Source organism: Syngnathus scovelli, chromosome 14 (genome assembly GCF_024217435.2).
Source record: "Syngnathus scovelli strain Florida chromosome 14, RoL_Ssco_1.2, whole genome shotgun sequence".
Taxonomy (NCBI): domain Eukaryota; kingdom Metazoa; phylum Chordata; class Actinopteri; order Syngnathiformes; family Syngnathidae; genus Syngnathus; species Syngnathus scovelli.
The window spans coordinates 14,103,856-14,117,375 of NC_090860.1; the positions used below are offsets into that span (position 1 = coordinate 14,103,856).

Below are 13,520 nucleotides of genomic sequence, written 5' to 3' on the forward strand. Positions count from 1 at the left end.
CAATCAGAGCAGAGGTTGCTGTGTGTACAGGCCAATGAAACAAAGCGTTGTTACAACACGACTTACCAAACAAACATGGCAGCCCTCTGACACCGCGCACCGTTGTGAAGGTTGACTTTTAAATCCCCAGCGTATAATAAATATGCTCAACCTCACTCTACGAGAGGTTAGTACGGCTTCATGTTTAAAAGTTGCTGTTTTTGTGTTTATATGTAACATGATAGAACAGCCTGTCCAGCAACCAGGCTTGTGTGTAGGCTATGTTAAATATCGAATTTTATACTATCACTATACTTACCATATCACAAGCTAAATACAGTTATATCTTATTTTAACCATACCAAAAATACATAGAGGTATGTTCCTCATGTTTAAATTGGAACATTTCTTTTACAATTTCACGACTGAAATTTACACTCAAGCAGCAACCTAGAATGTACTTTTTCAATTTTCCAGGTTTCTATTGCATTCAGAGAGGGAAAGATTTCTCCATCTGAGTTGTGTCGAAAATGTTTGGACCGCATCAAGCAAAACCGGCATCTAAATGCCTACATCACGGTGACAGAGGAATTGGCCTTGAAGCAGGCTCATGAAGCAGAGACCAGACTGCTAAGAGGTAAAAAAAAAAAAAAAAAAGCATCTACATCTGGTGTAACAAGTCTGTTTTGTTGCGTCACAACAATATTTTATGATTTCTTTTGTAGGGACCTCTAAAGGTCCTCTGGATGGAATCCCATTTGCAGTCAAAGACAACTTTTGCACAAAGAACATTAAGACCACATGTGCTTCGAAGATGCTCAAAGGTAGTATGTGGAAATGTGCACGTTGTGTGTGCATTTAATATTATTTCTAAGCATTGTTGATTAACTGATGCTCCTTGTTGCAGACTACACTCCGCCGTACAATGCTACAGTAGTACAGAAGCTGTTTGACCAAGGAGCTGTTCTTCTTGGGAAGACCAACATGGATGAGTTTGCTATGGGGTAAAAGCATTGTTTTGAATCAAGAAAATTAACATTTTAATATTTTTGTTTGAATCATTTTCAGTGTAAATGTGTTTGGTTTTTACTTTTAATGCTATTTTTATATTTCAAAAATAAAATTCTGCCACAATCTAAGGAAATATTGGTAAATATTTGTCAGCATTTTGCTTCTTTGTCTTCCAGTTCAGGCAGCACTGACGGTGCATTTGGACCAGTGAGAAACCCGTGGGGCTACGCTACTCCCTACTGTGAGCAGACAGGAGCGGTATCAGACTCTGACTGGGTCATTTCTGGAGGAAGTTCTGGGGGAAGCGCAGCAGCTGTGGCCTCACTGACCAGTTACCTGTGAGGCGTCACATATTTCAGTCTGAAAATCTTGATGACGTGACTGAGGATGATATTGCAACATTGTTTTCAGCGCTTTAGGGTCGGATACAGGCGGTTCCACCCGTAACCCGGGCGCGCAGTGCGGGATCGTGGCTTTGAAGCCAACGTATGGACTGCTGTCGCGGCATGGCCTCATCCCGCTGATCAACTCTTGTGATGTTCCAGGCATTTTGACAAAAAGTGCCAGAGATGCAGCCATTGTTTTAGGTACTTTCTGCCTGGAAATGATACATTTGTTGCATTGTAAACACAAATGTTAAAACTTAACCTGATAATCGATCATTCAGATATCCTCCAAGGACTCGACACAAAAGACTCCACTACAGTTCCTGCTCCTGCGTCATCAGCAGAGCTGCCTGAAAACTTTGACGTTAAGAACCTCTGCGTCGGCATTCCAAAGGTTCATCCATTCTTATGTTTACGTAGGAGACTCATTGACTTGGAAATTAAACATTTACTATTGTAGTAACCTTTTGTGTCCAATAATGATGATTTGCCTTTGATTATATCGGGGCTTGATTAGTATACTAGCAGTGTTTAACCTGTGTCCTAAAAGTAAGATTTGATGGTACCTTCTTACTATTAGGAGTTCTACACCCCTGGACTGTCGGAGGAGGTGGCCGCGCAATGGAGTCGGGTCGCTGACATGTTTGAGAAATGGGGTGCACGTGTGAAGCAAGTGTCCCTCCCCCACAGCCAGTATGCCATCGCATGTTACTACGTCCTGTGCTGTGCTGAGGTGGCGTCGAACATGGGACGTTTCGATGGCCTCCAGTATGGTAAGAAAGCGCTTTCTTTCTATACCACATCCCACGTTGGGGTTGCACAGGAAATGTGATTTCTGAGTTTCGAAACAAGGCGGAAACTTCCCCGTAGCCTCAGATGGAAATACAATACTGCAGTCTGAAGATGTTGCTGATTGATGATAATTTATATATTTATATCCCATGATCAGGCCACCGTAGCGAAGTGGACAGTTCCACGGAGGCCATGTATGCCACCACACGGCACGAGGGTTTCAATGACGTTGTGAGAAGCAGGATATTATCTGGGAACTACTTCCTACTCAAACAGTACGGCAACTTTTGATGTTTCCAATGTATATATCCAATTTTATAACCTTTTCCTCCCACTTTGTCAGAAACTACGAGCACTACTTTGTGAAAGCCCAGAAGGTTCGTCGAGTGATCGCGGACGATTTTAAGCGCGTGTTCGGCTCAGGTGTTGACGTGCTGCTGACACCCACCACGCTCTCGGATGCCGCACGTTATGCCGACTTCACGCGAGAGGACAACCGAGCACGCAGCGTGCAGGAGGATATCTTCACTGTTTCCGCCAACACAGCAGGTACAGACGCAGCAAGATAAATGCTGCATATTAACTCAAAAAGGAAGCTTTTTGGATCAGCCCTTCTTTTTTTTTTTGCTCTCGTTGGTTATTGTACTTGCAAATATTTTGAATAATGCACCTTTCCTGAGATGTTTACCTTCATGTCGGTTCTTCCTGCTTGTTATCACTCTCCAAATTAACCTGTAACTACGCTTAAGATCCTAATCACCACCTTTCCATGAACTGTCCTTCAGCTCTGATTTTTCCTCACTCCAGGTCTCCCGGCTGTTTCTGTGCCAACTACCTTATCCAAAAGAGGCCTTCCCATTGGCTTACAGCTCATAGGCCCCGCCTTCCGAGACAAGAAGCTCCTTAGTGTTGCCCAGTGGATCGAACAGAGGGTTGGGTTTCCCTCCATCGGTGACTTTGAGGAATCCAACGGGCAGAGCTCCAGTTACAATATTAGCTTTGCAGGGGGGGAGAGATGAACACCAAAGAAATCAGCGGAGTCAAAAACTCTTGAAAGTTCACCATTAGTTTCCTTTCTGTTGGACAAAGCGGCAACATACAACTTTGTGGAATGGTGGTTTCAGGGGTTCAAGTGAAAATCATGTATTTTTTTTCTTCTCAATGCTGATAAATACAGCAATCAGTACAGTTTTAAAAGGAAGAGATCCATTCCAAATGATTATAGTGACTCACTACATCGTGACCAATGGAAGATAAAAAAAAAATTGTATTTAATGTGCACTTTCTTTTTCTGTGTTTCAGTTGCTCTTTGGAATTTTGGATGTGCCCTCTTGAGGTATACATATCGCCTGTATAAAGAGGTACTACTCTACATTGCAAATGATATTGATTACTAAGTTGTAAGACTTTAGTAGTTTGAATTAAGCCAATTAAATACGAACTACTCTTTCGCTCATAGATAAAATTGTACGACTCTAAATCCTCAAATCCCAGCTCACAGTTGCTACATTTAGCTTGTTGGTGAGGGTTTAGATTACTCCTTGGAGTAACACAATTAATATACTGTATTTAAAGTCACTTTTTTTCTGTAGCAAATCTAGTTAAGACTGGATTGTTCTATGGTTTAAAGTAGTGTTGTCCTAGATCAGCATTTAAAGAAGAGGTGCGCATTTACAGACAGATTATTCACATGCATGCTGCATCAAAAGCAGGTCATGCAAACTTTATCTAGAGCAAACTAGCGGCAGAGGCACACGTACTATACAGATGGCAGTCAAATGATTGGCCATATTTTGTGAAAATGTTTTTGCCGCCTTATCTCATTTTGGGGGTAACGTGGAATGTGATATCTGTCGCCAGCAAAGTTGACACCGCGCCCATTGAAGTATCATGTCATGGAGGTATTCATTATCTTGCCAATAATGTTCATTTGTTAGGGGAATACAAATAGTTCTCACGTTTACACAAGAAGGAACTCAGCGGAGATCATGATAAGATATAAAACCTTTTTTTCCCGGGTTCTGGGTACAGGATGTGGTGCGGCGAGGGCACGTGACGCACTCGAATTGTGTAGGGAGGAAGTTGCACAATTTGGATGTATGTAAAGTAGTTTTTTTTTTTACTCAATGATGGTCTTGTGATCTACTTTAACATTGGATATGGATTGATGATTTTATCATTTTAAAAAATGACTTAAGTATGTAGTGAGAGATTCAAAAATAAATCCCAAGCCATTCTCAGTCCCTGTTTGCGTTCCTCCCCCACTTTGTTAGCGCACCTGATCTCAGGTTTCTGGAAGTTTCAGGGGGTGTATGGAGTGGTGGGAAAGGAAAGTAGCAAAGACCTTTGAGTGGTCACACTCTATTGGTCAACTAAAACAGAAGTCTTGTCTCCATCACCTGACCACACTCCACCCGCATTCAAGAGTTGCTACCAAGCTGCAGGAATGCCAATGTTGCTCTCCTTTCAAAATATAAAAAACACAGGGGAAGAAACTTTTTTGTGTAATGGTGGTAAGTGTAGCACCAGGAAGGAATGAGGGATGGGGCTATTTTCTGGCTGTTTTTGAGAAGATAAGATGGGCTTGGACAAGGAAGCCATTGTCTCAAAAGTGAGGATTGGGAAGCAATTTCCACACAGAACCAAACGAAGGGGGAGTCTAGAGAATTCCATGTGTCATGCTTAGAAAGAGCCCCTTTGAAGGTCCAAGCAGCAGGTGAAGATTGGATTGGTCAGTATGACCTGCTGAAAGTCAATGATTAAGCTTCACATGCTCACGGCCTTCATTGTGTCGTATGGTTCGGTAATTGTTAGGAGCTGCTTGTTTGACTTTGTCACTACAGTGGCCGTTTCAATTGTTTACCAAATGCTAGTTGCACAAGACGAGGGTCAGGGTTTCAGTGTAGGGTGTAAAACTAGGGTTAGGGTTTCATTCTAAGGTTAGAGCTTTAAACCCTAACAGGTGCCGTTTAAAATATTGACCATATATACCATAAAACATTATCCCTCACTTGTAGTCAAGTTAAAATGGGCCATGCCAAAAAGGGGGCAGCTTAAGCTACTCAATTTCTTCTCCGTCTTATTAGCCCAGTTTCACTAAACTAAGAGCTTTAACTTAGATCTTAGTACAGGACACATGTAATGACACCAGAGCTGTCCACTTAAGCATCTTAAATACCAATTCAATTAGTTTCCAACGCTACAAACACAAGCGTTGTCTTACCGCAACTGCACGACCAACCGAGCTTAACATTTTGGAGTACCCCAAAACCCAAGTGAAAGTCTAAAAAAAAAAAAAACTGCAGGCAAAGTCATTAAGTTGAATGTTTATTGAATTTACAAAAATGTTTCATGGCCTAAAATGCACAATTTTTCAGAACTCCAAAATACAAAGACAGCTTTACTTTTTTCCCCCAACTGGCATCCTCTAAAAAAAAAAAGGGGGGGGGGGGTAAACCATCACTGGACATTAAGACAAGGACATCAACGATTAGATAGCACACAGTGCGTTACTTCCTGGTGATAGTCCAGTCCATGCAAGACTCCCACAAATAATTTTACGTGACATGAAGAGCAGCAGCTGCACATTCAGAACATCAAACTCCAGGTGTCATCTTGGGAGAAGCCAAGTGGCAAGGCTGTTGAACCAGTGAAGGAGCCACGAGCGCACATATCAGCACCACCAACTGTGCAGCAAAGGGGCCAGGGCGAGGGCCAGCGTGAGCAAGATGGGGGCGTTGATTCTGGAGGATGCATTCTTATGAGTTGTGTTGATGGTGGTGGGGTTTGGCATCTTGGTTGGTGGAGCCAAAGTTGTATTCAGGGGCGCCTCTGTGGTGTTCTGTCCGTGGACCACCTGCAACACAGACCAGATTTAGTTTAGGCTGAAGTCTTTTCATTTCAAGGAAATGAACATTGCGGTTTCTTTGCATGAGCTGATCATTTTGTGCGGTCTATGAGTCATCAGGGACAGCCAGTCAGACTCTTCTACCTACATCGTGGGGAAAATAAATGGAAATGGTGAACTGTTTTTTTAATTTTTTTATTCATTTATTTATTTGCGCCTACATTGTGCTAGGTTTTATCTCTAAAAAGCAGCCAAAAAGTTGGGTTGTTTGAAAAAAAAAAAAAAGCCTTGTTAATTACAAACGAGGGCAACCCGCTTCAGCTTGTTAGAAGCAAGTGTTAAACTAGAAATTAAGAAAACATTTAGTTTTGAACTTACCTGAGTTGAAAGTGCAAGAACGACGAGGAGAACGCCAAAGAAAGCAACGCACAGCTTCATCTTGCTGGGGGTGTAAAGAATGCTCAGTGATCGCACGTCAACGTAGGTAGACGACTAGTTGCAAGATGATTGAAAGTGAGGCTCAGCCCCTATTTATACCCCACAAGACGTCACGCTGTGATTTGGTGCATTCAGGTGCTATCGGAAGTCTTGCGGATTTTCATTTATTTCACTTAATGTATTTATATTTTCCATTGACTTTATCATAAAAACGTTAATTATAATGGAATTTTACTTGAGTGACATACTCATCCGATTTTATTCTGGTACGTAATTTGTTTTGTGTGGCACTGCCCAACAAATAACATGCTTAATGAAATGTATAAATATATCAATTGTATATACTGAATAGTCCATTTGATTTGGTGCACTAACACTTATGTTGTGTACAGAACATCAACCTCACAATTTATTTTTTTATTTTTTATTTATAACACTCCTGCTCTTTTAGTCTAAAGTGGTAAAAATGAAAAGCAGCTGCAGAACGCAGTAAATTAGTTAATGGAAAGTTGATCAATTGCGCCATCCTGTGGAGAGTTCTCAAACTGTTTCACTTCCGTACATTTTTGACCCTATAGGGTTTCCGTAGTTGTCCTCCTTTTTATTTCTTCCGGACAAAACAACGCCACCTGTGAAAGGTTATCTTTGTCATTCCATAGAGAAGTCGCAGACATTTTCCCCCAAAAGCATCTCCATGCTGCTGTGCCGTATTTCGGCAGTAAGCCGAACGCTAACGAGATGGGGACGGAGGTCACACCGAGAAGGTGGCCTCCCCTACCGATCCTTCTTGTGTAGCTCTAGCCGCTGTCATGGTGTTTCTGCAGGCGAAGGCAACGCTCAGTCTGCAGAGCAGGGCTCTGCCCAGGGACTGTACCGAGACACCGTGATCCTTCCCCGGACGGAGTTCCCAATGAAACTGACGGGGCAGAAGCTACTTGACAGAGAAGTCCAAATTCAGGAGGTACAAACCTTCAGTTCCCAAACCATCAAGGTGTTTGATGACTTCCTTATTGACTGCGTGTGTTTTGTTTGCAGAAGTGTGGCTTTGCAAGTCTGTACACTTGGCAAAGCGAAAGGAAGGGCAAGAAGAAGTTTTGCCTTCACGATGGACCCCCATACGCCAACGGAGACCCACATGTGGGACATGCCCTCAACAAGGTCCTAATTTTGTCAATTTTGATATTGCTTATTGCGGCATTCCATAAATTCAAACTCTTCATTCCTTTGATTCAGATTCTGAAAGACATCCATAACCGGTTTGAGATGCTGAGGGGCCGACAGGTCCACTATGTCCCAGGTTGGGACTGTCATGGTCTTCCTATTGAGCTGAAGGCTCTGGGCGAGCTGGGCGCTGTGGATCTCAGCCCTCTGCAGATCAGGCGTCAAGGTAGGAAAGAAATGCAAGTGGTCTCCTAAACCTGCCTGGGTGTTGGATCTGCTTCATTTCTATGCAGCTCGTCAGTTTGCAAATGGGGCCATCGAGCGTCAGAGGGCTGCTTTCCAGCGCTGGGGGGTGATGGCCGACTGGAGCCAATGCTACTACACCTATGATGGTACCTATGAAGCCGCTCAGCTGAAAGTCTTCCAGGAGATGCACAGCAAGGTAGGCCATTCAAAAAAACGGATAAAAGCATCCACATTTGGTGAAATTTCTCTCATTCAAGTGTATTCATGTTCTCTGCGTTGTCCCTTAGGGGTTCATCTATCAAGATTACAAGCCTGTATTTTGGTCTCCTTCATCAAGGTATGAAGATATTTGTAGAATAGCCATGGCTCCTGTACTTTCTGCAACAGCAAATTTCACCATTTGCACTCAGTTTTTCTTTTTTTAAACGCACAGCCTTTGTTTCTTGATCCAATCATTTCATACTTGTGCTGATAGAACTGCCTTAGCTGAGGCAGAACTGGAGTACAACCCTGAGCATCTCAGCAAAACCATCTACGCCACATTCCCGCTGGTCACGCTGCCGCCTAAAATAGCATCGAAAACAGGTATTGCCAAAAATAAATTCTATTGGGAGGATTATTTTCTAATATCAGTGAATTTTTGCAGGTCAGGGTGATGTTTCTGTCTTGGTGTGGACTACACAGCCTTGGACTATTCCTGCTAACCAGGCAGTCTGCTACATGCCAAATGCCCAGTAAGAAGTATAGTGCTAAAATTCCGGGCATTTGCAGATGTTTCTGTAATTGAGGGTTACATGTATTTCCAGGTACTCAGTGGTGAGAAGAAAAGACAACTCCCAATTGCTCTTAATGGCCACTGAGCGTTCTGTCACTCTGGCAGCAGTGTTGGGAACAGAACTGGAGAGTGTCGCCACTTTCACCGGTAACTTCACACACACTCTTGTCAGAAAATAAAGAAATCAATGACACGTGAATATCTGGCATCCCTCTAATAGGATCGGAACTCGAGGGTGGGATCTGCAAGCATCCCACTATTCCTGACAAGGAAGTACCGCTCTTGCCCGCTAATCATGTGACAATGGCGAAAGGAACAGGATTGGTCCACACAGCACCGGCTCATGGCATGGACGATTACAGCGTGGCTTCTCAGTTTCAGCTCCCTGTGGTACGTCTTATCTCAGTGAGGCTAACCTCAATGAGAACGATCGAAGGTGCTTGGCGTGGAGTCGACTGTTCTGCTTCTGTTTAAGGAGTGTATGGTCGATGAGGACGGCAAGTTCACAGAGCTGGCAGGAACGGAGCTCCAGCATTTGTCTGTGTTTAAAGAAGGCAATGAAAAAGGTACTAAGCAATATGTCCCAAAAATGGTAGCATTCCATTTTTTTGTCTGGGATTTGTTTTCTCATCAAGCTGATGTACGTTGCCGCCTCTTCCTTTGTTAGTGATCAACATGCTGAAGGATTGCGGGGCTTTGGCAAAAGAAGAGGATTTCGTTCATAGTTACCCATACGACTGGAGGACCAAGAAACCTGTTCTTATCAGGCCCAGCAAACAATGGTTTATTAACACAGGCTCACTCAAGGACAAGGCCAAGGTGAAGATTTGTGAATGGCCTTCACTCTGTGTTGCTGTGGTGGCACGTAAGCAATGGCCGCCATGTTTGTGTGTCCAGGACGCGCTGCAAAAAGTTCGCGTTTTACCAGAGTCAGCACGGAACAGCCTTGTGACCACGCTGGACAAACGCACTTACTGGTGCATCTCACGGCAGCGCAGCTGGGGAGTCCCCATCCCCGTCTTCTACCACAAAGACACTGGCGAGGCGCTCATCAACAAGTAATACTGTGGATGGACATCAGCATCATCACGAAGAACAAAAAGATTGGGAAAATAAAATTTGACTTTCTGCCTGTGCAGGCGCACGGTGTCCCACATTGCCGGACTCTTCAAGGAAAAGGGCAGCGACTGTTGGTGGGAGCTTCCAATGGACACTTTACTGCCAGCAGATGTGCTCAAGAAGGTATGCGTGTCAAAGTACATGACGGGTAGTTCATTTGTTCACTGTTTCCCCGTTTGATATCATGATCAGAGTAAAGCAGGACCGGTAACCGACTATGTCCGTGGGGAGGACGTGCTTGACATCTGGTTTGACAGCGGAGCTTCATGGGCCGCTGTCCTGGAAGGTAAAAAAATGATATCAGTTGTTATCTTTCAGGATGCACAGCTTAAATGATTTCTCCACAGAGATTGTGTGATTTTTATCTTGAGGTGGAATGGTTAGGTTCTCCAGAGACAAATTCAAACATTTGTATCCAACCATTTAAGAAGTCCAGTTGCCGTAAAAGTTGCATTAAAGTATTCCACTGTCGGGTTGTGATTTCCAGACGAGCTGGAGTTTGACTCTGAAGAGCCTGAGTCTCGTCTCAGCTGGCTCCCGGCGTCACTGCGCACGCCGCTGGTCGCAGGTTGTTGGACCAATTTAGCCAGCCGTTTTGTTTACCTTTGATTCTTCTTGTCGCTCCAAATGCTCGTCCTTCCTTACTTGGGGTTTGGTTGCAGATCACCCTCCTTTGCATGCAGGACTTCTCCTGCTTTGTTCATCTTTGCCAAAGTTCAGTCTGGTCGAGGATGAGACAGACTGCCGGTCTCGCCATTTTTCTAGTTGCCTCTGACCTGGCACACTTTTGCACTCTTTGCTAACGGCCGTTGCCCTCTATTTATTTCCATGCTCTGCGGACAATTACTAACAAAACGTTATGCTGCTCTCACTGCTCTATTGCTAGCATGACAATGGACTTCTTTTCCTTTTTTCCTAAAGAGACAGACAGCCGAGCAGACGCGTACGTGGAAGGGAAGGACCAGATCGGAGGCTGGTTTCTCTCCTCGCTGCTCACCAGTGTCGCCGTCAGGAACAAGGCGCCTTACAAGTGAGTTTTTCCACAACCTGATTTTTTTTTTTTTTTTTTTTTTTTTTAACAGGGTTTACAGATGTTTATCAACTGCAGAAACATTTCAGAACTACTATTCTGTTATTTGATGGAAAAAAATCCCCTATGTGTCTATTGTTGACAAAGTTAATGTGTGTGCGGGCAGATCACTGGTGGTCCACGGGTTTGCAGTCAATGAGAAGGGAGACAAAATGTCCAAGTCCCTTGGGAATGTCGTGGATCCAGATGAAGTCATCAATGGCAGGAAGGTAAAAACAAAAGACTCATCTTTTTGGGTAGCCATTTTTGAACATTTGGTCTGATCTTAGAAGACCCACACAATTTTGTGTTCCTTGACAATTTCCCAGGACGGCAGCATCCCAGCATACGGGGCAGACGTGCTGCGATGGTGGGTGGCAGAGTCAAACATATTTTCCGAAGTTCAGATCGGACCATCGGCCCTAACGTCAGCCCGGGACAACATCAACAAGGTAGTGGTGCTACCTAGGCTTGCGCTTATTGTGTGTTCCCCAATTTTGGTCCTTGTGCTGATTGCATCTTTCTCAATTTGTTCACTTTCCTCTGCCTCTTGCAGGTCAGAAACACTTTGCGGTTCCTGCTGGGCAACCTGCACGGCTTTGACCCTCGGGCTCAGGCTGTGGACGCCAAAGAGATGATGTACATCGACCAGTACATGTTACACCTGCTGCGCGAGTACAGCATGAAGGTAACACTTAACTAAAGCTGGACTCGGTGACACAATTCTCATTTGTTTGGCTCTCAAGTGATAAATGCGTCTAGGCAGTGTAAAGAGATTAAAGCTATTGGACTTGAATATCTTCAGATTAGAATCAGGTCAGAGGTCAGCCCAGGCCAACTCTAAAGCCTTTAACCTTACGTAACATTTAACTCTGTCAGCTGCTCTATGCAGGCTATTTGTTTCCAATTGCTTTCTGCTTTTCCTAGGAAATCACAATGTCCCATCAGCAGCGAGCTCTTTTTTTAGAAGTTGCACTTCCTGCTTTACATTAAAATTGTGATGCATCCTTTTCAAGGTAACCGATGCTTACAATGAGTTTGACGCTGGCCGAGTCATACGCCTCCTCCAAGCCTTCATCACCAGAGACCTCTCCAGCTTTTATTTCAGCATTATCAAAGACAGGTAATGTCCGAACACACAGGTGTGCAACTCAAGGCCAGATACGGCCCGCCACATCAAAGACAAATTGTGCATCAAATTCGAGCTTTCACTACTACATGCAACTCTGAACTCGTTCTTTTACTAGGTTGTACTGCGATCCGGAAGACTCGCTAGGCCGAAGATCATGTCAGACGGCCTTAGAGGAGATTTTGGACGGGGTGATGAGATCCATCGCCCCCATCTTGCCTCATTTGGCTGAAGACGTATACACTCATGCACCGGGACATGACGGTGAGTAAAACGCACTGTAAACCGTTTGGCTTAGCCGTGTGTAGGCTAAAATGTCTTTGCTGGATTTTGTGCAGAAGAGGAAACGCTATTCAGGAGCGGCTGGATCAAATCCAGTTCTGTGTGGAAGCAACCTGGACTGGAGGAGGCGGTGGAGGGGGCCTGCGCCATCAGGGACTCCTTTTTGGCTTCTATTCCGGGCAAAAATGCGGCCCAGTATGATCTCACCATTGCCATTGAGCCTGGGCTACTGTTTGAACTTATGGAGGTAAGACGTGACAAAACAACAAGGTTATCACAAATAAATAACACACACACACACACTGTATATGAACAGTATGTGTTACGTGTATGTATGTATACACACATCATACAACAACATGATCTGGGCTTCATCTTTCAGTCTCTCCAAGAAGATCCCTCATCGACTTCCTCGCAGCTTGTAGAACTCATGATGGCGGCTCGGGTCAACCTGAGCAGCGCCTTGCCTCGTGACCTACCTTCCGACACGCTCGTTAACCGCGGCACGTTCCTCATCAATTTGGAAGGTGAGACGCCACACCGCAAGCCTAGTCAAAAAACTGTTACTGATTGTTCCGTGTACATGTGATCAGGTGGTGTTATTCGAGAGGAGGGCACCTACAGTATAGCGGCCGTGCCCACTTGCGCCGATCGATGCCCGCGATGCCGACGCTACACGGCGGAGTCGCCAGATTGCCTGTGCCCACGCTGTCAGACTGTTCTTGCCAAAGCTTAGTAATGGATCAGAGCCAGCTCATCGCCATGGAAACTTGCTGCTTGTGTCCTCACGCTAAGCAATCGGTCACTCAAAGGGCTTCCCAAAGACTTTACAACTTTATGATGTTGAGGATGTTTACTGTATTTATATTATAATGGAGCGCACTGAAGTTGAGTCTATCAAGGGGGGGGGGCCAGTCAAAGGGTGTTTTACTTTTGTGTATATATCAAGAATGAGTTCTCTACAGAAGCATCACTATGTGATTGACAGCAGGACATGAGGCATCTACCTTTTGTGTAATAAATCATGTAAATCATAAATTATCTAATATGTAGCAAGCATACGAGCTGGTGTTTTAGAACAGCCTAGACAAGTAAATAACAAAAAAAGAAAAAAAAAACTTGCTAAACTTCTATAAAGTTACTGCCTACAGTTTTCCGTTCATATGAGTTCAACCAGTAGGTGTCGGTAATGCGCATTCAAGCTGGTGTCACCTCGCCGTAAAACAACACGAAGAAGAAAATGATGTAACTTCCTGTTGATAAACGAGTTGTGAAGTACCTCTCCC

General features: G+C 44.2%; 2 protein-coding genes and 1 long non-coding RNA gene across 4 annotated transcripts; 2 read left to right on the top strand and 1 right to left on the bottom strand.

The window, feature by feature from the left end:
* Positions 1-27: 27 nt before the first annotated feature.
* On the top strand, positions 28-4,408 carry qrsl1 (glutaminyl-tRNA amidotransferase subunit QRSL1). Its single transcript, XM_049740534.2, has 11 exons — positions 28-166; positions 457-616; positions 705-803; positions 887-983; positions 1,167-1,328; positions 1,402-1,577; positions 1,658-1,770; positions 1,957-2,149; positions 2,326-2,443; positions 2,512-2,717; positions 2,976-4,408. The coding sequence occupies exons 1-11, from the start codon at positions 143-145 to the stop codon at positions 3,185-3,187; spliced, it is 1,560 nt and encodes a 519-aa protein (XP_049596491.1). The 5' UTR covers positions 28-142; the 3' UTR covers positions 3,188-4,408.
* A 1,074-nt stretch (positions 4,409-5,482) lies between these two features.
* LOC137840923 (uncharacterized) lies at positions 5,483-6,990 on the bottom strand. Its single transcript, XR_011088098.1, has 2 exons — positions 6,394-6,990; positions 5,483-6,024 (listed from the first exon to the last, which is right to left on the bottom strand). It is a non-coding gene; the product is annotated as an uncharacterized lncRNA (long non-coding RNA).
* A 55-nt stretch (positions 6,991-7,045) lies between these two features.
* On the top strand, positions 7,046-13,272 carry iars2 (isoleucyl-tRNA synthetase 2, mitochondrial). Of its 2 annotated transcripts, XM_049740528.2 has the most exons (24): positions 7,046-7,414; positions 7,489-7,611; positions 7,687-7,840; positions 7,908-8,056; positions 8,148-8,197; positions 8,336-8,445; positions 8,507-8,594; positions 8,667-8,782; positions 8,856-9,025; positions 9,111-9,201; positions 9,303-9,454; positions 9,533-9,693; positions 9,775-9,877; positions 9,947-10,040; positions 10,242-10,322; positions 10,676-10,784; positions 10,951-11,053; positions 11,153-11,275; positions 11,380-11,511; positions 11,840-11,946; positions 12,071-12,216; positions 12,291-12,481; positions 12,617-12,761; positions 12,828-13,272. In XM_049740528.2, the coding sequence occupies exons 1-24, from the start codon at positions 7,148-7,150 to the stop codon at positions 12,968-12,970; spliced, it is 3,108 nt and encodes a 1,035-aa protein (XP_049596485.1). In that variant the 5' UTR covers positions 7,046-7,147; the 3' UTR covers positions 12,971-13,272. The 2 variants fall into 2 exon arrangements, with proteins under 2 accessions (XP_049596485.1, XP_049596486.1); XM_049740529.2 differs by lacking the exon at positions 10,242-10,322.
* Positions 13,273-13,520: the final 248 nt, after the last annotated feature.

Excerpts from the sequence above, each read along its gene's own strand:
- qrsl1 (XM_049740534.2), top strand. The coding sequence starts at position 143 with ATGCTCAACCTCACTCTACGAGAG. Across the intron at positions 804-886 it reads TGCTTCGAAGATGCTCAAAG|ACTACACTCCGCCGTACAAT; the intron begins GTAGTATGTGGA and ends TCCTTGTTGCAG. Across the intron at positions 1,329-1,401 it reads GCCTCACTGACCAGTTACCT|CGCTTTAGGGTCGGATACAG; the intron begins GTGAGGCGTCAC and ends CATTGTTTTCAG.
- iars2 (XM_049740528.2), top strand. The coding sequence starts at position 7,148 with ATGCTGCTGTGCCGTATTTCGGCAGTAAGCCGAACGCTAACGAGATGG. Across the intron at positions 7,415-7,488 it reads GAGAAGTCCAAATTCAGGAG|AAGTGTGGCTTTGCAAGTCT; the intron begins GTACAAACCTTC and ends TTTTGTTTGCAG. Across the intron at positions 9,455-9,532 it reads CACTCAAGGACAAGGCCAAG|GACGCGCTGCAAAAAGTTCG; the intron begins GTGAAGATTTGT and ends TTGTGTGTCCAG.